The following is a 24,509-nucleotide window of genomic DNA, read 5'->3' on the forward strand; positions in this document are numbered from 1 at the left end:
TGACTGTTGCTCTGCTCTCTCCAGTCCCCAAGAAACAGTTTTGTGAAAGTGTGTAATATGCCACTCTGTATCTCTCACTGTAACTCACAGAATCATTTAAAGCTCTCAGGTGGCTCATACTCCACAACTTGCTTTAATTTATGAATCATATCTGTCCCGCTCACTAATGACGGTACCTATCGCTACCATTCTTAGCCCTCCCCCCTCAACCCCACAGCACGAAGAGTCAGAATATTAAAGCCATCAACAACTTTGATTCCTAAAATCAACCAACAGAAAAAATGTAACCGAGGAGTGTATCCCATTCTGCCATGTAACGGCTTTCTAAGCGTGAAAGAATAACACAGGGACATGTTTGTTAGACACCTCAACTGAGATGCAGGTTTTAAATCATGAAAACAGAAAGCTGTACAACTGACTGCAGGTTTAGTTCAGGTTATGTCAGTTTTGCACAAACTTCTGCTTAGGAGCACAGGTGATATTTTTCATTATGATCATATTTTTCACACACCTACTGTATGTATTTATTTTTATCTTATTTTTATTTTGTATTACTGTTCGTATTCTAATTTTTTGTCTATCCCGATGCCTGTTTTTTTTGCTTGTCTTGGGCTGCTGTAACACATCAATTTCCCTTCGGAATCAATAAAGTCTTATCTATCTAGGTCCTTGTTAAGCCATCTAATTTGTGCCACAAGGGGAATTTTAAATGGTCATTTGGAGGATTTGAATCTAAAGAAATCCAAACCATAGTGAATCTACAGTACATATTTATACTGCTTTTTTAAAGTCCCCTCCAGGAGATACTGTACACCTGTCAAAAAGCTAAAGCCAACAAATCCCTGGCTTCTAAAAAAGTTTCTTCTCTGCTTCATCTCGTAAACCCACATTTTGGAATTGGCAATGGCTACTTTGGTTGAAAAATTACAACGAGGGTCAGTTACTAACATAACATAAAAACAACGTGTCAACAAGATATCAGATGTACGGAATCATGTAAGTAACAAAGGACTACACTAGTTATTGCCACACACTCTCAAACAATGCTAAAAAAATAAGAAACTGCCTCAACCGAAATTTACCATATAAAGAATGTTTGAACCCGCGATGTGCAACAGCTGCTGGATTTGTAATAGTGCAGAGTAGCTCCTGAAAATGAGCAGTACATATTGTGTGCACTTTTCCATCTTTCTCAACATGGACTACAGAGTATTGCTGCTTCTCCTTTATCATTTGCCATGACTGCCAACTGTTTCATAAAGAAAGACAGGAACAAAATAAAACTCCAATCTGAAGGAAAGGAAAAGAAGTGGGAGACATGAATATATGAGGACTACATTAAACTGGTGTTAAACTGGATAAAGGTCTTACGCCTGACTCTAGCTTTTAGGAATCTTTCCAGATCCTGTTTTTTGCTGGAATAGCAAGAGTGACAGGACAAGCAACATTGTGAGAAGAAAGGCAACAGAAAATCAACACATAATATTTTGAATAAAAAAAGTCTGAAATGAAACAAAGGGAAAGCACAGATTATAATACTTTCCTAATGACATTTCTAGTCTTGAGGCTGGTCTACTACAAACTGCATTGAGTTTAAACCTTAAAACTCGTACTAGAGCACACAAGGCCTTAGACCAGCACTCAGATATACAATAAGTAATATGATTAAAATTTGATTTTAATATTTTAATCCTGTTAGAGGCAGAAAGTAGTCAGCTTGCTGATAAAACAACAGGAAGATACATTAACCATCTCTCCAGCAAAAGAGATATTGCTACATTAAACAAATACATTTTGAAAGAACCTTTATCCCCCCATGACATGAAAGAAACACTCAAAATATTTCCTCTTAGAATACAAACTCTTACCAGAATAACTGCACACTGAACTACAACCTCTAACTTTGTAGTAATACCTGTAGATTTATTGCTTGATTACTGAGAAGTTCTACACAGCAGAAGTAAACAGTAACACAGACTAGATAGGTAAGGCTGAAATATTAGCAGAAAGACAGGAAATCACAACAGAGGCCTTTCACACTACGAATCAACTATATGCCACTACAACTTCAGTGCCCAAATGCCAATTTAATTGAATATCCAGTGGCTGCCATCCCAGGAGATAAAGGGCAGAGCTGAGAGCACCCCTGCATGAACAGGAACTCAAGTCTATAAAACATACTAGATCTCAAAATAATGATTATAGGAGGAATAAAGTTACCTTACAGAAAGAAAGATCAGTGGCCAATATACTGTATTGCTGTGAATCTAAAGAACGACTAGAAATCCTAAGGTCATATCCCTTAAAAGGCTACAATGAAAACAAAGCACTGTTTTCAGCTGGTTATATTACATACTGTATACTGTAACTGTGCTGCTGACCTCAGTTTGATAATCGGTTGTTCAGTAGCTAAAAACATTTTTCTGTTATATATCATTTGATACTTCATAAGATCTTGCATTTTTCATTAAATTTTCAACGGGTACACTAAAAACTAGGGATAAAGTCGACGTTAGCTGCAACTGTATTAACCACATTCCTGAACCACTAATTTGAATTAAAATGACTTAACTTTCATTTCCAATGCTTGCTGTTTAGACTGACCTAAAAGGAACATTTTTAAAAAATGGGTGACAGTATTTGACCAGAATTCAGTGGTGTGTAGAAGCAATGTCTGTCAAATTGGGATTGAAAGCCTTTGAGCTGTAGTGTGGCTTTGGAATCAGTCATAGATCTAACCGTGATGGCTGTGACTGAGACTCACTGGTGCTTTGGTGTCCTTCCTGGACCTGTGACACTGCAGTGCAGGACACATGTCAGAAGACCCTTAAGCCTCCATATAATCGCACCGTAACTATCCAAAGCTTTTGTTTCTGTGATCCTCCCTTGATCTGAGCTTGTCAGGCTGACACTGAGGAAAGGTGCTGCTATTGACAAGGCTTTGAGTTTCCTCAAAAAAAAACCTGCGATGGATTTTAAAACTGCAGGGGAGAACAAGTGGGATGAATCCACAGAAAAGCAATAACAACAAAAAAACTGAACCCTTAAGCTGCACCAGAAGTACAGTCATGGCAAAGATGTCCATTAATCGTACAGTCATATTTCTCATTAACACTCATGCTCAGGAATATTACGATGTAGGACTGACAAGATTAAAATGACCTCTTGACTTTAGAACAGAAACCCAGAAACAAATCAATATGGCATGGATGGATCCTAAGGCTTATCCGAGGAGCTTGGCATCGAACACAGCGTCACGTTTTTTCTATTTCTTTTTCAAAAACTGGAGAGGTCGTAGTGTATTCTTTACAAGGACCAAAACCCTCTAAATACCACGATCTGCCAAAGACAGCAACGCCTGCTGCTTGAACCTTGACCCCCGAAGAGCGCTGCTATTGTCGCCATAGTTACCGAGCCTCTTGAAACACACGGCAAAATTCACTGCACGTGTACGTCAGTCTTGGGGCCGGTTAGTAGATAGAGGGTTTAAGGCAACTTTAAAAAATCATTTTGCATACTTCTGCATACTGCCACTGGATTAAACCACTGTATTTTCCCCCGTCCCCATTACGATTATTATTACTCAGTTTTGACAATGCTCATTTGTTGAGTTTACAGTGCTCTGCATGAGTTCCCTCTTCTTCAAGTAATATTCATCCCTCTCCTTAGTGCTACTGGAAGGTTGTTTTTGTTGGTTTTTTTTTCTTTAAAAAAAAAAGAATCTCGGCACTTGCATCAGTGCTCTGGAGTTCACCACGCTGCCTCCAGGACCATTCTTCATGTGGCTTTCTGTTTCTGATTGCAGTTGTTGTCTGTGGCGGCGTGGCTGTTCTGTACTGCTGGTTGCCCCTGCGGATGTGCCTGCTGAAGACTGTTCTCTTGGTGGCTGTTGCGTTTATGCCTTGGTTTCACCGGTAACACCATTACCAACAGCAAGCACGCCATGTGTAGACAGAAGTACCAGGACCTGGAAAGGAGGGAAAGATTGCTTTCTAACTTGACAGGAGTTGTTTCAAAGGTTCAGCACAAGACACACGAGCAGGAACACAGATGGCTTCCAAATTGAATGACATACTGTACAGTACAGGCACTAAAAGCTTTTATGTGTTGGATGTAATGAAGGCATCACCAAGAGGGAAACAATCATTATTCAGAGACTTCCTTTCTTTTGCTCTACATACATCTGCTCCCCTGTTTAGAATTACAGTGCAATCATAACAATGTTACTCAATTCTGTGGATTTCTAAAGCCGCTCCACACTGAAATTCCGAAGTGAGATTAAACAATCCACACTGGCTATTCTGACTTAATTCCCACATATGCATAAGTGATAAATAAGTTGTTATAACCAGTCTATTGTTACAGAATTTCTACTTAATAAGAATGATTAATTTTAATACCACTAAAATATTTTATCTCCTTAAGAAGACAGTATCAACCTTTTAATTCATTTTGATCTCCCAGTCATAAAATATCTGTTTTGATTTCAATCCACATAATACATTGTTTTATCAATTCATTAAACTGTCTGGATAAAGCTTAATGGTAATGAAAATGCAAAAACAATAGCAAAATGTAAGTTTTCCAGTTATTAGATGCCTTCCTATACTGTATACCTTTATTTTAAAGAAAGCTATACTGATGGAAAAAAGAAACGCATCATTTTCTGGAATGAGAATACTATAGTTAAAGCTTATGTACTTTCACAAAAAGTTGTCAATTTGTTTAAAGCCCTATGACCAGCAATACAGCTTGTGCAGTGAGGCATTGCAACTTGCTAATCACACGAAAGCTCATTAGGTGCACTTTTACCCAGTAGGTCCAGGTGGAACAGTGCCTGATCAGGTCACCTTTTAAAAGGCCTTAATTCAAAGCTTAGGTCACTGCAAGAAAAAGGCCACACTTCCATAATGCCTCGAATGTCACCAGAAGCAAGGGAGAGGGACATTGGCATGCTGCAGGCAGGCATGTCATGTGCCAGCGTTGCCAGACAGTATGGAGTAAGCCGCTCCACTGTGTCCCGACTGCAGAGAAGGTTTCAGCAGACCGGTAGGACAGATGACCGTCCAAGATGGTCATCCATCCATCCATTCGTCCAAGATGGTCACCTTTGAGTGACCACACCAGAGCATGAACGACACATCAGTCTGGTCCATCTGAGAGATCGTTTCAGATCTGCCACCCGTACTGCTGCTGAAACTGCCAGCAGACACAATGCCCGAATGAGTGACAGGACAATGAGGCTCCATGCTGCTGGCCTTAGAGCAAGGCGGCCTGTCAGGGGCCCTCTGCTCACTCCTCCTAGACGTCACACACGACTGGCTTGGGCCAGACAGAGGCTGCGATGGACTCGTCAGCAGTGGCATCAGGTCCTCTTCATGGATGGGTCACTCTTCAGCCTGTTCGATGCAGACGGGAGGGCCAGTGTGGAGGAGGAGGTGTAGCGTTTCTTTTTTCCATCAGTATATTTGCAGCCTGTATTCGCACTATTTGGGGAATTTTTAATAGTACCAGCCAAAACAAAAAAAAATAAAAATAGTCTATGAACACAGCCTTTGAAACCTTGATACTTACTTGTAGAACTTAAGAGATGATTCCACAGATAGCAGCACAAATGGCACCACTGTGTAGCATATAGCAATCTGGGTTCCTGCCCACGTTATGACATCGTAGATGAGTTTGTGTGTCGAAGAAGCCAGGAAGTACTGTCTCACGTTGTGTCTTAACTGGAAAGCAGGGGGTGAGAGAGATTGATAGCATACATTATTTTACTCCACACTAAATATGCTCAATATTACCTTTATGATACAGGATCATATCAATCAATTTATTTCAGGAAATAAATGTAATGTATAATATGCAGAATTGGTGCAGAATATTTGCATAATAACAGGCATATTGTTCATACAATACATAAATGATCTCTGTAATAATATCACTTGTCTATTACTATACTGAAGGGTGCAGGTCTTTTGATCAGACAGTCGGAGTCGGTTCTAATTCAGGAACTTTTCAACTTTTTTTTACAAGGTTGGCTATATAAGCCTTCCAGATTTCCAGTAGCCGGAATGCCAGCGGTGAGTGACATCACCGTACAGACAGGTCATTACCAGCGATAGTCAGAGTGAGACACCATCTCGCTGAGCTGCCTGAACTGCTCATCAGAAGACACTAGGCCCTCCAGGAAATGAGTCCGGGACTCCTGGTTTGGACTGTCACCATGACGCAAAGGTGAAAGGCTACTTTGCCATTTGACTCATTTTTTTTGTAGCCCGCCATCCCAAAACATTGGACAGGCTGACAGATATCCACCCTGTTAATTGACCTGACAGCCGTAAAAACCTTAATCTCTGTGTGTTTCACAGAAAGCTCCTTGAAGAGTCAGGTCAGATGGATCTCTCCACAGCAGACAGAATATTTAACGCTGCGTTTAACGCTGTGAAAGCTGTTCCATCCATTTTGTGTCTCTGGCCTCTGGAAAGCTGAAGCACCGCTGAAAGTTTAGCTTATTCTGTTAAGCCCTGATAAACCATTTTAGCTAAATTTAGACCTCTTCTGAAAGCACAGACTTCTATAATGGAAGTGAGGTCAGTCTACTGGAAAAAATTTAATTACCTTTTATCTTCCATTTCAGTAATAGTTTCAGCATTATTATAGTAAATTCCAAGTGAAGATGTAGACTATTTGAGTTTTAAATATACTGCACATATATATTTGAAAAAGTAGGCCAGCTATCTTTGTTTATATGGATGAAGGATGATGTTCAAATATTTTTCACTAATTTAATTTTATGCTGAAAGAACTGTAATGCAGTAACACTCCTATAAAGTCAATTATATGCTTCTTTATCCTAATTGAAGGATTATTATAATGAAAGAAAATAATGTCAGAAATGCCCTCAAGCTTCCAATCACCTGTTCATTTGTTGTTTTTTTTGTGCTTCATAAAATTAAAAAAAGACTAAGTCTAAAGACCCTTTAAAAAGTTTAAAAAGCAGGGATATCTATTTTTTATGCTGGAAAAGAACACCAATTTCAAAGTCTAGTGAAGAAGCCAAATGAGCTGTACAATGTTTACAGATTATTTCAGCTATTCTGATCATGGAGCCATTATCTATTAAGTAGGACCACTGAGGAATACTGAATTAAAAAAATCCTGTGCACATTTTTATCAGTATAGCTGATAAAATCTATATCATGTTCTAATCATTTTTAAAAGCTGTAATAGTCCTAGTTTAAATTGTAATGTATTTATATATTTTCAAACACACTCGTGTTGTACATGGCTCAGGAACACTGTCATCCATGGGGTTAAAATCCATTTTAAATCAACAACAGCGTCTGACGGTTCATTAGCCTCAGACAGATATTACCTTTGCAGAATGACTGGGCTCACTGCTTTCGTTTTACAGATAAGTGTTTCCTTTCTTGTGCCTTAAATTTCACTTCCAGAAAAGAGATCTTATTCATCAGCAGTATTACGAAGAATGACAGGTCTCCTTGTACTAAATCTAAATAATGTCCAAAGTTCATTTTTGATCTAAAAATAAGACAGACTGGCATTTCCCAAGAGCCTCGACATTGCTAGATTCTAGGGCTGGATAACTGATATTTCTGGTCAGGACCTGCCATTATTTAAGACACATTTTGACTGCCTGAAGTTATACCCCAACTTTGATGTACCCTTTTAATTAAGCAATTTCGAAATTTTTACTTTCAACATTTTTCTGATTTAATTAACAGAGCCTTTCAGAGACGTTCAACCTCATACAGTACCAAGGATACCAAACTCTTCAGTCTTTATATTATATATTACATAATATATTATATAGTCTTAAAATAGAGAGCTTCCTCATCAATTTACAGGAACAAAAACATTTTACTCTGACTGCTTCTCATTTAACGACTTCTTTGTATTTACACAGATTTTTCTAAAATACATTTATTTAGACTTCTTACTATATTCCCACATAATTCAAAAAAGAAGTAGGATTTCATAACCCCCAGTCCATTCACTGTGTTTAAAACATAACCTTGGGGTGTTTGGTACTCACTGCACGTGCAGCTAATGTCATTAATATGCCAGTCAGAAACGTGATGTAATATCCCGGATACACGCCGTGCCACATCGCTGACAGAATGAAGGTGGCGGCCGTGGGGTTGTACGGACATCGCTCGTAGCAGACCCTGGGCAGACCACAAAAAAGCATCAGCTCATTACGCGGCTGGAACACAAGAAACTGTGGCGCAGTCATACTGTGGTACGGGTTCTCTGTCATCTAACGCGCGCTGGAAACCTCCTAGAGCAGCAAGAAAACACTCTCACGCCATACAATTACAACAATAATAATAATAACTGCTTACGCTTATATAACACTTTTCTGGACACTCCACTCAAAGCGCTTTTCAGGTAATGGGGACTCTCCTCCACCACCACCAGTGTGCAGCACCACCTGGATGATACGACGGCAGCCATAGTGCACCAAAACGCTTACCACACACCAGCTCTCAGTGGGGAGGAAAACAGAGTGATGAAGCCAGTTCAGAGATGGGGATTATTAGAAGGCCATAATTGGTAAGGGCCAATAGGAAATTTGGCCAGGACGCCGGGGTAACACCCCTACTCTTTTTGAGAAACGTCCTGTGATGTTTAATGACCACGGAGAGTCAGGACCTTGGTTTTACATTGCATCCGAAGGACGGCGCCTTTTTATAGTGTAGTGTCTCCGTCAGCCACACAGACTGCAGGGTGAGTGCCCCCTACTGGTTCCACTAACACCTCTTCCAGCAGTGACCTTGGTTTTTCCCAGGAAGTCTCCCATCCAGGGACTGACCAGGCTCACAACCGCTGAGCTTCAGTGGGGTTGCCAGCTGTGAGTTGCAGGGTGATATAGCTGCTGGCTGACAATAATACCTTGAACACCTTGAATCCAAATCAGAACCAGCGAGTCGCCTGCTTCACCCCTGGCGGGTCCTCTCTTCCCACACGAAACGGTCCTCTTTGCGGATTCTGCCCTTTCTGTTGCTGTGAGGTCAAAACGCGTTACTCCCGGACACTGTTCTTCTGACTCTTTTGCTCCTACCCGCTGGAATTCTCAACCCGTTTGCGTTTATAGCGCTCCTGCCTTTTCTTATAGCTCTTCTGTTACATTTCAGGGTGTGTTGCAGGCTCATGAACTAAGGTGCGTCACGGGTTTAATAACTTGTTGTTCCGACCTTACGTACGTATGGAAATCCCCGTGCTGTGAGGTAAAGAAAATAGCCCTAAAACCTTAAGGGAGCGTACTTGTTTTTTTCACTACACTGTATTAACAACAGATTCTACTGTGGCAGTATTCATTCAACAAACTATGCTTTTCGTCTTCCATACCTTTTGAGCCAGAGTGCGGTTTGTATATTCCAATTATCAAGAAACATCTTAAAACTGGTGGCAAACTGCGAATAAAGAAAACAGCAGGTATTTATTAAAAAATTCCATTTTGCAGTAGGAAAAATTGCATCTATCGACAACACGCCGAAATGGAAATGGAAGTCTCACCTCTATGTCCACTATTCTTAAGTTCGAGATCAGATCCCATCGCGGCGATCCATCTTTGTTATAGCCATTAAAGCCAAATCCTGCTGCGTTGTTGATTGCATCCGCTGTCCGAAAACAAGAGGGGAAGAGAGCCTGTTAATGGTGAAAGGGACCGTCCGAAAAAGGCAGAATGAAGCCGGGCACCTTAATCAAGCACTGTTCAAACAGAACGAGACGTTTGTCCATTTTTCAACTGCTCCATCCAATTCAGGATTGGGCGGGGAGCCAGAGCCTAGCCTGGCAAACAACGGGCGCAAGGCAGGGCACACACTGGATGGGACGCCAGCACACACAGACGCACCCACTCACACCAGAGTCCGTTTTCCCAGAGGCCAATTAACCTACCTTCAAGTCTTTGGACTGAAGGAGAAAATCTACATGAACCCGGGGAGAACATACAAACTCCACACAGATAGCACCCCAGGAATTCAACCCAGGGCCCCAGCGTCCCAGCGTCCCAGCGTCCCAGCGTCCCAGCACTGTGAGGCAGCAATGCTAACCACTGCACTACCACCCCACCCCATAATAACACATGCATTGAGAAAATAGGTTTGGAAAATAATTCTACACTTCCAATGCACCTTCTGAAGCATGAAATAAGAATTTCACAGATAATTCTACCCCTCTGCTCAATAGAGAATAAACACCACCAATCAATAGCAGTTCCAGCTGTGATATGAAATGATTTGGTAACACTTCAGTTTAGGAGTTTAAAATGACACTTAATAATTGCACATCAAATGACAAGATCTGAGTTATTAGCATTATTCATTGTCAATGAATAATACATTAACTTTGGAGTATAATTTAAGCTTCATCAGGCATTTTACTAATCACTAGAAGCAGTCAGTTACTAGTACATTATTGTTGTTCGTTACTACACATTATAACTTAAATGCTACCAACAAGTCTTAAGCTTAAAGCTCTGCAAATTTAAGGAAAAAATAAAAAATTGATAAGAAAGCAAATTTCACACAATTTAAACCAACTCACTTAAAGATAAAATAACTCATTTAAATAAAATAAATTGTACTTTTTAGTGTTTAGTTCATGCATCTCCTGCTTCTATTAATGACACAGTTTTTTGTTTTGTATATCGATAACACTGCCCCTTTGTATTGATATTTGTTAAATACCACTTAACTCATAACACCATTAATAATAATAATAAATAAAAAGTCATGTCAAATACACTAGAAATGAACGGCTTCCAATTCCTCACAAATACACAAGAGGGCAGTATAATACCATACAACTACATCTACAGTCCAGCTGAAGAACTGAAATGTGCTGTTTGTATTTTAACATTACAGACTCTTCCAGTCTTGGTGAAACATACACCTTGACTTGGCTTCATCTGGATTTTCTCATATGTTGATAGTGTATGCTGAACAGTCACATTTAGGCCCTGCTGATTTGCAAGCCAAGACTGCACAGGTTAGCAGCAAACATTTAACCACTGAACCAGTGACAGCAACCAAATTACTTATTTAACCATGATGTACACAGGCTTCAACTGTGGAAGAGACCTTGCAGCACTATGCCATTCATGAACAGCAAGGTTTCCTTTGTAGCCTTGAGAGGTCTAATAGCTTTATAATTGGCACTCAAATTTATTTTTACATCTGGAGTTTAAGTACTTAAGCAAGCCAACGTTAACATTACAATAATAGAGGAGGATACGAAATGTGGAATTGTGGTATTATTGAAGCATTTTAAATTTCCTTTTCTTTCTTGGTGAACAAAGCCTGAGAATGCCTGAGCTTATTATTGACATTACAGTCTAATTACAGTAGGTTTCCTGGGGTTACCTATGAAGGTAACTGCATTTATAACCTTTAACCTTCCGATTTTTCTGGATGCTGACATACACTTTATTATGGAGCAGGGTGCTGCGGCAGTTTGAGTTGGTTGCAAAGGAACTAAGTAAGTTCCTCTGTCTGCTGTTTAACCTTCTTAATGACTCATCTCTTCTCCTGAAAAAGGCTTAACAGGTGGAATGTTGCGTTTTTGTATTTCTGTTTTTCAGTCTGGCATTTTTACCTAATTAATTACTCTGGGTGCGTAACTACTAGGGATTTGAATGGGTCACTATATATTTATCTATTGAGATAAAGGGTTGTGTGTGTATGTGTGCGGGGGGGTTAGGACAATTTTAAATTAACTTCTGTATCACAAAACTTTCATTTTCAGGGTCATTGATTTCCATGCAGAAATAATGGATGTCCAATTTTATACTCATTCAACAGGAGGAATTTTATGGGTCCAAAATACCAAATACCGGATCCAGTTGCACAGAAAACACATTAGCTAGGGAACAGAGTACAGAAAAACACGCCACCTGGTATGATAGCACTTTTTTGCTTTTATGTACAGTGCTATAAATACCTCTTTTAATGGAACAGGAATGAATCGTTTTATTAGACGTTATTGATCAATGGCACAAAAAAAACCCCAGCTAGAAATGAATTCTGGAGTCTCTTCAATATGTTCAGTTCTAATGAGCTCCTCAGGAGCAGAGCGACTAGCTGTGTTGCAATTTCTAAGCGTGCTGCGAGACTGAATAATTACGTAATGCATCAATACACTACGTCTGGAAAACTGGCCGCAGTAAAAACGCTTGGATTTTTGTCCACTTACGTAAGAACCCGATAGCGACAGAAGGCGCTTACCGAGAGTCCACACAAAGTAGTACTTTGGTCTGGTCGCCAGCATAGACAAGTAGAGATAAAGGACCTGGGTGTAGACCGGTGTTGAGGCAGTGAAGACGTCGTCCACATTGCGCTCCACTGTAAATCTTCTGGAGACCGTCAGATATACCAGGAGAGAGACTGCACACACTGCCAGCTTGTGAATCACATCCGTCTGAGAGTAAAGGAAAAGCACAGTTTACAGGAGGTACCCCGCAGCTTTCATGTTTTAAGAGTGGGAAAGACACGGCTAGTTGTAAAGCACTAATAATACACGCATCGTAGGGACACACTGTCACGTGACTTGCGTTGTATTTGAACGAGGAAAAGAAATATCAGCCACCTGAATTCTTTGTCTGCTTTTCAACACCAGTTTATTTTAACAATGATTTTTAATGACGATCTGAGGACTTTAGCCGGAACAGCTTCATATTATTGGAGGCTATGTTTTTAACTAACGAGCTGTTCACTCTCACATGCACACGGCTTGCGTAATTGGCAGTGGCAGAAAATTAGGAAGAAATACCTCAAATGGAATCAATCTTCTTATTCTGCAGTCCTTGTAGCAACAGACACATTAGTTCTGCTGGTTATACTTTTAATGATTGATTTCTGAGGCATAATGAACAAGTTGTTCATGAAAAAGAACAAGGCTATTAGTCTGTGAAATACAGAGAATCCTGTTAAGATTTAAACAGATTCAAGAACAGAAGGTCCCAATGACAAATCTAAATGGTGTTTTTAGTCTTAGACATCTTTGGTTTGGCAATGCACTCATTACACCTAAAGTCCTAAAGGCCAATGTTCATTCATTTTTTTCAGTCACACTATAGACATTTGCTACTATAACTCAGTTTTGCATCTTGAATCACCATCTCTGGTGTTTTATAAAGTCACTCATGACAGAATACACAGGACGCTGTAGATTTTTGATTTACTGTAATGATGAAGCCTGACCTTATTTTGTCTCGCTGTGTAACACTATAATAATAATTGCTTACACTTATATAGCGCTGTTCTGGACACTCCACTCAAAGCTCTTTACAGGTAATGGGAACTCCCTTCCACCACCAGTGTGCAGCCCCACCTGGATGATGCGACGGCAGCCATAGTGCACCAGTACTCTCCCCACACACCAGCTCTCAGTGGGGAGGAGAGCAGAGTGATGAAGCCAGTTCATAGATGGGGATTATTAGGAGGCCATGATTGGTAAGGGCCAATGGGAAATTTGGCCAGGATGCCGGGGTTACACCCCTACTCTTTTCGAGAAACGCCCTGGGATTTTTAATGACCACAGAGAGTCAGGACCTCGGTTTTACATCTCATCCGAAGGACGGCGCCTGTTTACAGTATATTGTCCCCGTCACCATACTGGGGCATTAGGACCGGCCTGGGCCACAGGGTGAGCGCCCCCTGCTGGCCCCACTAACACCTCTTCCAGCAGCAACCTTAGTTTTTCCCAGGAGGTCTCCCATCCAGGTACTGACCAGGCTCACACCTGCTGGGCTTCAGTGGGCTGCCAGTTGTGAGTTGCAGAGTGATATAGCTGCTGGCTATTATTATACTAGGTACACTAGTGTAATTTCATCCTGGGATTCATCTCCATTTTAAAAAAAAGCTTCCACAATGATGCATTCAAACTAAAACAGATAAAGGAAAGCACTGCAAGGTGCCAGTTGACAAGCTTGTCGTACTGTAGCGACACAGAAAATGTGTATGAACATTTGGTGTGTTTATAAGACTGCTAAGTTAACTTTTGATATACCAGGAGAATAAATGCTAGGCTTCATAGACTCACCTGGTGAGCTGTAGGAAACCCAGACAGGGTTAAAATAGAAAGTGCTGATTCAGACTTTCTTTAACCTGACTTGCAGTTTACAATGAAATCTCAAAAACACTGGTTTCACAATAGCTATGGCATTTTTCTATAAAGGTGCTGTTAGAATCTGTCTATGCTGACACAAGTTATTTTGTGCTTTACGAAATAAAACCCTGAAGTTGTAAATTTTCACATCAGCAAATCAGATATACAGTTTACTATAGTGTATATCACAGAATAAACAGGGCATGAGAGAAGTTAAGAAGCACTGTTATCACTGCAAATGAGTATACATCTCAAATATATCTAAAGATTCTCCACATCTAAAATACATTCTCATACATTTCAATTAGTTTAACTCTGGTTAGTGTTTCCTAGCTTTACACATAACAGACATAGGACGTATGAGAACAAGTAATAGGTTTATTCCATGCTGAAAAGAGAAGAAAGAAAACACAACGTTTCGGCCATGGAGCCTTCTTTGGGTGTGAAGAAGGATCAGGATCAGCAGGATCACACCTGAAGAAGGCTCCACGGCTGAAACGTTGTGTTTTCTTTCTTCTCTTTTCAGCATGGAATTAGCCTATTACTTGTTCCTTTGCAGCCTACCCATGCTGACGCAGCTCCCCACCTGAACTACATAGGACGTATGAGTTTATAAATACTTGGTTCAGTTTTGTCACTCTTTTTGTGAATGGGTTCTACATTAGCAACCTTCCAATCAATGGGTATTCCTCTTGTCTCGAGTGTTGGAATAATTTTCTTGACATTCTTGACGTTCGATGAATAACGTTTATTAACAGAAGGCCCAGGAAATCTGTTGAAGTGCTTCTAGTACGTGTAACACTTCTGCCTCTTTAATGTTAATATTATTTCATGCTTAGCCTGACACACGTCATTTATTTCTTTCATGGTAGCTCTGGCTATTTTTCCCACACCTTCTTTGTCCACTGCTACTGCTTCCTTGCTCACGTTTTTGCTTGTGTAATTCTTATGTTTTGGAGAGCTTCAGACAAAGGTTTTACATTTCCTCTAAGGTCCTTCGTATTGGCCTATGCCGCTTGAGTTGCAATAAGGCACTTAGTCTAATACACAGAGGGATGCCAACCGCTGCAGTGGCAAACTATTTACAGTGTCAATCTAACAGTGCAGAAATTGTCCCATTCTACTGCATTGTCCTACCTGGGTTAAGCCCTGCACTGTCTTATTACATTAGCAAAGCTTATCCCAGCCGCCTGCTTGTCATGATGAGTGTCAGGTTGCCGTTAGGCAACAAAACCTCCAGGGAGGAGGCATCTTTAAAAGTGGGCTTATTGTGAGCTGTAGTAGTTCAGGTGGGGAGCTTCGTCAACATGCATAGGCTGCAAAGGAACAAGTAATAGGCTTATTCCATGCTGAAAAAAAGAAGAAAGAAAACACAACGTTTCGGCCGTGGAGCCTTCTTCACACCTCACCACCCGTGAGCCTTCTCTCACACCTGAAGAAGGCTCCACGGCCGAAACGTTGTGTTTTCTTTCTTCTTTTTTCAGCATGGAATAAACCTATTACTTGTTCATAAGTGGACTGTGACATCTTACAACATTTCATGTTAGCAGCCAATAGAGTATTACTATTACTTGTTCCTTATTGTGAGCTGACTGGCAGAGACCAGGCCTGTCACAACACAGAAAGGATGACAACAATGAGCTTCAGTCAAGAACTAACAAGTCTAAGAAACGCAGTCGGGCAAGTCACAGGTTTTGTTTGAAGAGATGCTTTAGGTTAATTTAATATGCAGTCTAGTTCATCAATCATATTAGTCGTACGAATCAAAGTGAAAGAAATGACAGCCTACCTTCGGTGAAGGATCGCTCTGTTTGTACTTTCCATTTTCTTTCCCGTTTGCTTCCAAGTGTTTCTGGTGATAGGCTGTGCCTTCAATGAAACTGATATAGTCTTTGTAAGAGCAGGTGGGTCCTGCCAAAATACCCATGAAGTTGCAGTTGTAACTTAAATACTCCAGCAAACTCGGCATTCTCCTGTATAGCAAAAACAAATGACACCAGTTATGAGCATGGGCCAAACCTAGTTGAAGAGAGAAAGAACAACTAAAAATAACATTAAGGAACAATAATCGAAAAACACGCTTTAATTTATTTGCTGTTAATTATACCCCAATATGCAACAGCTTTAAAATCCAGATCGAATCTTAAATCTTTTGCAAACTTAACCAAAAAAAAACAGCCTGAATGGTCTTTGTCCTATTTATAAAATACATGACGTTTTAAAATAAAGACACTGTTTCAATGTAAAATTCTACAATGCCTCTTTAATTAAAAGCATCATTGAATTTTAAATAACACTGTTTGATTTCATAAAAACTGAAGAACCTTTGCAGAAGTGTAGCAGTTGTAACTATACTGAAAATATCTTCATTAAAACGCAGGAAAAGACAATTATCAACATTACAAACAAGGTTTCTTGTTGCCAATTTATACATGATTTTCTTCCAGTTATTTGTTGAAATAAGCCAGGGTATCTGCTTCAAAAATGTGTCTAGGCAGCTTGTTCCAGACAAACAGTTCTTTGTTTTTCCACATCGTTTTCACTTGTGACATCTGTTGTTGGGTTCACTGTTGATACTGTAGAAATCCATCTGGTTCCTATGCCATATATACTAACCTCGGTATTCTGATTACCTAGAAGGTTAAATTGACGTGCAAATACAGTTGTGAGAGAAAGGTTGTGAACCCTTTTGAATTATCTGGATTTCTGCATGAACGGCTCCTAAAATGTGGTCTGATCTTCATCTAAGTCATAATAATAAATAAAGACAGTCTTATTTAACAAACAACATACACAACGTCAACAACTCTTCTTCTGAGGTCCTCTGAAATCTCTTTTGATTGGGCCATATTGCACTTCAACAGAATTCTGTTGTGAACAGCAGGCAACCTAAACTGTGTGATTTTTTTTTATAAGGCCAATCCCAAACCTGAATAGATTGGAACACCTGACTCACTGATTGGAATACCTGACTCCAATTACCCTCTTTTCAAGATGTCATTATCCTAGAGGTTCATGTACTTTTTCCATCAATGACTTTGATTGTTTAAACCATTTGTTCAATAAAGATATGGCAATGTAAAATGTTGTGTGTACTGCTTGTTATATAAGACTGTCTTTATTTAATATTATGACTTAGAAGATCAGATCGCATTTTAGGAGCCCCTTCATGCAGAAATCCATATAATTCCTAAGGGTTCACAAACATTTTCTCAAAACTGTATAAATAAACCTCTTTTTCATAAGCAGCTTCTAAAAATGCAGTTTCCCATTTTATATCTTTAGTTTATTATTTTTTACACATGTGTAAAACATTTCTCTCGTCTGTATTAGATGTCTTCTTCCAGGCATTTTTCCAGACTTAAATTCTATCTAAATCTTTCTGAGTTTCCACTGCAGATTCTATAGTATTTGCTAATTCTCCTAATCTGCTCCATGCAAACTGCACTAGTTTAATATCTACACCAGAATCAAGTTCTTTTATGTAAATTACAGAGCTATGACCCTAATATAGATTCTTGTGGTAGTCCACTAATTACCCCAACTGGAGCACTTATCCCTTATCTGTAATTTTCTTAATATCCAACACCAATTCCCAATCCACACACAGGCATCACACCGAATACCTACTCCCTGTAATTTGAGAGTTACTGAAACTATTCTGAATCTACCATATTGTATGCTCTGTGTATGTCCTGTCGTGCTCTGTGTATATTACTGTCATTGCTTGTTTAAATAACTCCAATAACTTTTTAATATTTAGTAAGTTAGTTAAGCAAAACCTATCTTTTCTAAGGCCATGCTGACCTATGATCCTATTTGCATAAAAATGATCCACTAGATTTCTTCAAATAGCTGTTTCCTAACCTTGCAGGCACAGTGATAGAAGTAAGACTTGATGGACTATAATTATTTGGTTCATTTTCGTTACCCTTCTTTTGAGTGGGCAAGCAGTAGCACATCTTGAGAGACTGTTGGAAGAGTATTATTAACGGTCTATGAATAACTGCTTTTTTTAAAGTGCAATCAATAGAATACCGCAAGGGTCTGGAGATTTGTTTAAGTGCTTCTAGCATGTGCAACCTCTGCCTCTTCTGTGCCAATAGTATTTAATAGGGACGTTTGTCTTTTCTCAGCCGGAAGCACGTTGCCAATTTCGTCCTTAGTGAACAGTGATTGAAATATTTACACATCAGCTATTTTCTTTCTTCATCTAGATGCTTCCCGATACAGGTATTATCCCACATATCTTTATTTCATCCTTTACTGTTTTATTTGTGTTGTAATAAAATTCTTTATTATTTTACATTTTTTCATTTTTGGACTTTTTAATATCCCTTTCTATATGTTCTTCTTGAAATTCATTATAATCCTTTCCTTTAACTGCATCCTGGTCTTTCTTAATACATTTATAACGCAAAGGCCTTTTCCTCGTATTTTTCTAAATTCATAAAACCACTGGGGCCATTGCATTCTAGCCTTTTTTGCTACCATGTGCGTACTCTCTTTTGGAATATCGTTACAGGCTCCATTACATAGGAAAGCTTCATCTAGTTCTTACAGTGAAGTTGGTTTTCTTAGAAAAAACCTTGTTCTCTAAACTCTCAAAAGAATGTACAAATTATGTAATTTTAACCAAACCCTTGCTCTGCCTAAATTCACCTTTTGGATCCATTTAATTTCTGAAGTGATGGAATGACTTTTGGTTGAACACAAGTTAGTTGCCACGGAGTTACAACCACGTGCTGAAGTCATGGGGTTCCACATGAGTTGGATACTTAAAGGGGAGCTGCAGTCCCAATTTCTTAGACCGGTTATTAAATCTTGGTTACAAAATAAATTCATTGGTGAAACAGAAACATTTCACACATTTTGAATTAAGCACACAATTGTGAACTTTGCGAAAGTACCGTAAGCCGCCATGTTGTTGCGAACTGCGACATGATGCAGCCCTTCCTGCTCACTAGTCACTGTAATCACTAATGTCACGCAATGACCAAGCGAATAAGTACATTTTGTGTAAGCAGACATTTCACCGCAAAATGTTCCAACATGATGTGCGTGCTAGGTTAACAATTATGTAGTAATTTAGTAATGTAGTTTTTCGGCAAAACCGTCCTGAAATCGAAAGCAATATTTCTATTGGGTTAAAAGAGCTGTATTCACAAGAGTGCTTGTTCACAATGTCAAAGGAATGAAACACGAAACCAGAAGTTTTTTTGCCTCGTTCTGAATTGCAGAACATGACAATTTAGTCTAATTTGTGATGTAAAGTGGAGGTTTTACAAGTTAATGTGTACATTTTTTATTTTTATTGCAGCTTGAAGAGCACTCGTTAATGCTGATTCTGTCGAACCCCGAAATGCAAAGATAGCGTTGCAGTTCCCTTTAAGATTATAAACCTGCTTTTCACCTTTTGACGAGAAAAGCCCATCAACGCATGTCCCCAGATGCTCCAGTTTAAAATCAGTGCCACTTCAGTATTCTCCATAGCAACATCGCTATGACACAGAGAGAATGTTATAACAACGTTGCCAGTTGTTTTCAACTTCTACAGCAGGGCAAAGAATAATGCAGGCAGTGGCATGAGAATCTGAGTTTTTCACCTAGAAAGACACTACTCAAATGTTTAAAAGCAACCTCCGGAAAAAGGTTTTCTATGGAATTGGAATCGTTGAAAAAGCTGCACTGGAATGGATTCCTCTTGATCCACAACCAGTTTGCGCGGCAGAATAGTCTGTATCAAAGACATTTCCCCTATTGCGTAGAAAATATGGGTTTACATCTTTACAAAGATGATATCTGATCCTAAAGAGTGTATGTCAGTAAAGGTAAGCTGAAAAACACAACACTGCATGTTTGTCAACATCAAGTGAAAGGTTTCACAGTTTCGAAACAGAATGCTTACAATTGACTGTATTCACAGAATTTAGAAAATAATTTACACTGGAATATCTGAAAGGTCATCAAGTGCTTGGCTCATGCTCAGCTGTACCTCACTGAATTTGGACCACAGAAATATCCAAAGGACTGTGTTGCAAATGCAACTCAAGCTTGCCAACGATCAAGCTTGTCTGTGACAGTGCTAGCCCTTGACTGCACTGATCGAAAGAAACCTGACGTACCTGACTTAACTCACGTTAGCCATTTCACTTGATCTTGTTAGCGGTCTGGCACCACACAGTTACTGTGCTTGGACCTCCCCACCCCCACCTCATCACCCAGGATTCTAGGTCTTACATTAGTCCGCTTCCTTCTGCAATTCTTCCCTTTCTCTTCTCATATGTAAGGCCCCACATTGTCATGATTCACCCTACAGCTCCCTGCTGTTGGTTTCTAAAAGAGCGCACTCCCAACACTCTCTCATTTCTCAATGAAGACGGTTTCAATCTGACTTACTCTATAGCAGCCTGACGCATTTAAAACCCCAACGCTTTCTCAGAACTCTCACTGACAAACTTTTTCTTGACCGTACTCAAACTCTCTCACAGTCCTCTGTCCCTCTCAGCTCACTCTCGTAATTCGAGTTCTTCAAAACTGTCTCCTTCTCTCTCACCCAAGGTCCTCCTCTATCCATACCTCTTGGGCTGTTCATCCGTCTGCAGTTGTTATTGTACAGAATATTCGTAAGAATTCGCCCTGCTGCATCTTGATCCTGTTGCTCTCATCTTTGGTGATAAAAGTACTACCATGACTTCTACTATGGAGCACGGAAAACTGCTACTATGGTGAGTCACTACTACCTTGCCAGGCAGTGCCTCTCTCCTGCAAATGCTAATTCCTCCAGTCCTCCGTGGTCCAGCAAGCTACTCCTGTTCCTGGGCAGCACACTTGGCAAGAGAGCTACCACGCAAACCACCTGTCGAGAGCCTGTGGTTCACCTGAATACGGTGTTTGACACATCTTCTCAAGCTACAGTATCTTAGAGCTTACTGATGTCCACAAGCCTGTTAGCCATTCCAATCTGTCTTCCAGCATGACCCCCTATCCACTTGCTCTTCTTTCAGGCTGATCCCATTCTGTCAAGATTCCTCCATAACCTCCACAACCAAACCCTGGTTTCCCAGGGGCTAAATCAGCCGGCTTGGCGTTCCTTCCTCGGAGTCTAGATGCAAACTTAATCTCCCTCTTCACAAGCCTCCTTGATTGACATCCAAGGCATGGCTCATCCCACTGTGAGCCTATCCTGACCTCTCCTTTCCCTCCCTTGGAGTTCCATTCTTTTTGGGTGCTAACACTCATTGTAATTCCCAGTTGTGGCTACCTATCCAGCTCTTTTCCATATCCCAGCTGCCATCTTGGCTCAAGGCCACCCCATGGCCTGTGCTGTGAGTCAATATACTGTACAGGACTTTCAAGGGAGCCACCTCTCACTCTATCACATGACAAAGGCTTCATGCAAGCAGAATGGTCAGAGACTCCACCTGTGCAATTGAAGAAACCTGCACAAAATATCAATTCAAAAGATAAACTGCTCCATCAAAGAAGTGTCTGAGATACTGAAACCACTCTGGGACGCTGCTGCAGTTCTTACTGCAGCAAAGTATCGAGCTGAACCACTCATGGTCCCTTAAATGGTGAATTCACAGTGTATTTGGAAAGTAGATAAAGCCAAGCCTGAATCTGGCTTTAATATGAATCACTACCTTTTAAGTAAAATCCCATCAAGGGTTATTACTGTATGCTCAGAAAATGACTGATTATCAAAACCTCAGCCTTCTTTAATCCACAAATAAAAAAAAAATGTCTTTGAGAACAAGCAAACCTAAGCTATTATCCCAGGCTTGCGTATTACTCTAAACGCCCTGCAAGTGATACAGTTCCACCCAAGAGAGCACGTTCATCTGCAGCCCTGAGGACCATGGCATGTAAGGGATCAGCTCAATTAACTAAAGGTGCATGCAGGGAAGGAGAGGCACCCTTTGGACTCCAGCCCTTGGGCTTATGAGAAAACAATCACAGAGAGGTTTTGCCTTTGTTGACACAGCTGTCTCACCATCTATTTTGTGTGCTGGCAAACATCAGTGCAGAATGATGGACTGTTCTCAAAAGCAATACTGAAAATTATCCTGATAAGCTGTAACCAGTCCTCGAATAAAGACTGAGAAAGGAGAAACTAGAAAATGCTGGTCACGTATAGAAAGAATGAGCTAGAAAGATGTATAATTCCATGTGTGCAAGTGCCCAAATTCATATGTCATGTTAAGTGGGAAACAAAGTTCTTAATATTTTGTTAGTATTCAACTAATTTTATACACATTCGTTGCTGAACCATGTTATTTAATATTATATAATATACAAGAAAATACGTTTTTTTCCCCTATTTTCTAAATTTATGTGTCAACAGGTAAAATTATTGAAAATGTTAATGTTGTTTTTGTTAAACAGATACCTAAAAAGGTAAAAATAAGTCAATTTTAAAAGCATGCATTTTTTTTTACTAATAAACAATAAACAGAGTATTCTTAGCTAAGCAACATCAGTTAAAACACAATATAGTGATACCATAGTGCTTTGTATCATTTCCTGTAGAAGCACACGGAGCGCAACAGGTAAAGCAGCTAGAGTGCTGTAACGAAGCACTGAAGAAGCTCCAGAGCTAGAGGAAGCCAGGAGCCAGCCTGGAGCTGGGGGTCTGTCTGAGTCCTGAAGCCAGCATGAAGTTTAACCTTGGAGCCATTCAAGAGCTGGACAGCTAGAGGAAGCCAGGAGCCAGCCTGGAGCTGGAGTTAAAACCACTGGAGATAACTGAGAGTTCTCATGCCATGAGCTATATTGGGAGAAACTCCAAAAACAAGTTTTCACAGCATCTCAAAACTTTCTGTCTAGCAAGAATGTACCTAATACAGTATGTGTTACGGCTTATTCACTTTTGTAATTTTGTTAGTCAAGGAAATTTCAAATTTTTACAGTTTCATACTATACATTTCAGCCCCCTTTATTTCAGATTATATCTTCTTGAAGCACAGAGCTACATGAGTAGAGGTCTGATTAAACCCTTCTTTCTCTGCCTTTGAATCTCCCCCCACTCGCTCTTCCATCCCCTGTCTCCTCCCTCTCCCCTGGTTGTGACAGCTCCTGGTTAAACGCAGTCACACAGTGTGCTGTGGGAACGTGATGTTTCCTTGGCAACAACAGGGCATCTTACTGGCGTGAATCTGAGGTCCTTGACGTCACTCTTTTTACACTCGCTCTGATGTCATCTTTGTGAAAATAAAAGCTCATTAAGAGTCAGTAGCTGATCACACCCCCAGTACTGCTGGCTTTATAATTACATTAAAAATGCACTAATGTTTCTTGCATGTCAAGGAGAACAGAGGTCAGCTTTCAGAAAAAAAATAAATATCACCTCAGGTTGTGTTCAGACTCTCAAAATAATATCTTAGTGAAAACCTTATTGCGGAAGAAAAACGTTGCGCTGCTTCTATGAAGTGGCAGAGCAACAGGGTTTAAATGCTTTTTAAAGTAATAAGTACAACAGAACTGTATAGATGCATGACTGTGTTTGGTTATGTTTCATTGTATTCATAATAATTCTGCATATTTCATTTAAAATGCTAGGGTATTAGATGTAACCCATCAATTCTGTAATCCACATTTACCCCCCCCCAAACATTGACCACTTAATAATTATGAATGTATTTAAAACCCTGCGGAAAGATAGGCAGTCTTTATTAACTTCAACCATATCCGGCAAAAGGAAAATTTATCGGGGCTGACTAAATAAAGCCAGCGTTTTGGAGAGGGCAGAATTGGATCGGACTTGAACTTAAGACAGCACAGAAAACCGGACTCACTTAAGGGTTTGGCTCAGGGTGGTGAATAAAGTGTAGGACAGACCACTTGTAAATGCAGTATTGTATGCTCTAGTTACTTACTGGGGAAAAAGCTTCGGAAGTAATTTAGGGAAAGTCTAGAGTTATACAATATAAAACCAAATTGAAAGGAGCGCCTCAGCCCAGATGGGCTCACAGTGGGGAGCAATGCTGCCTCGCCGCACTAGGGCCCAGGGTTCGATTCCTGTGGTGCTGTCTGCATGGAGTTTGTATCATCCTTCTGTGTTCACATGGGTTTCCTCCAGGGGCTCTGGGTTCCTCCCACAGTCCGAAGACATACTGGTAGGCTAACTGGCTTCTGGAAAAACTGGCCTTGGTGTGAGGGTGCGTGTGTTTGTGTCCGTGTGCGCGCCCTGAGATGGACTGGCGTCTCGTCCAGGGAGTACCCTGCCTTGCACCTGTTGCTTGCCGGGATAGTCTCCGGCTCCCCCACAGCCCTGTACTGGATAAAGCAGTGAAAAGACAGATGGAAGGATGGATGGATTCGCCCCAGGCATGAAACACTAGAAGCATTAATGTGCAAGCTGTTGCTTTTTCACCCGA

General features: G+C 40.2%; 1 protein-coding gene across 1 annotated transcript in view; it reads right to left on the reverse strand.

Moving 5' to 3' along the window:
- Positions 1-538: 538 nt before the first annotated feature.
- The window catches only part of LOC148840069 (membrane-bound glycerophospholipid O-acyltransferase 2-like), a 132,592-nt gene continuing 108,621 nt past the window's right edge, over positions 539-24,509 (reverse strand). Inside the window, exons 7-13 of the mRNA XM_088907210.1 lie at positions 15,920-16,103; positions 12,249-12,441; positions 9,538-9,641; positions 9,370-9,434; positions 8,054-8,186; positions 5,575-5,726; positions 539-3,967 (exon numbers count right to left, since the gene is read on the reverse strand). Of these exons, the coding sequence (XP_088763336.1) occupies positions 3,778-3,967; positions 5,575-5,726; positions 8,054-8,186; positions 9,370-9,434; positions 9,538-9,641; positions 12,249-12,441; positions 15,920-16,103 (1,021 nt within the window). The 3' untranslated portion in view covers positions 539-3,777. The remainder of the gene's footprint in view (positions 3,968-5,574; positions 5,727-8,053; positions 8,187-9,369; positions 9,435-9,537; positions 9,642-12,248; positions 12,442-15,919; positions 16,104-24,509) is intronic.

The sequence above is a fragment of the Atractosteus spatula genome, chromosome 2, assembly GCF_055471065.1.
Source record: "Atractosteus spatula isolate fAtrSpa1 chromosome 2, fAtrSpa1.hap1, whole genome shotgun sequence".
Lineage (NCBI taxonomy): Eukaryota > Metazoa > Chordata > Actinopteri > Semionotiformes > Lepisosteidae > Atractosteus > Atractosteus spatula.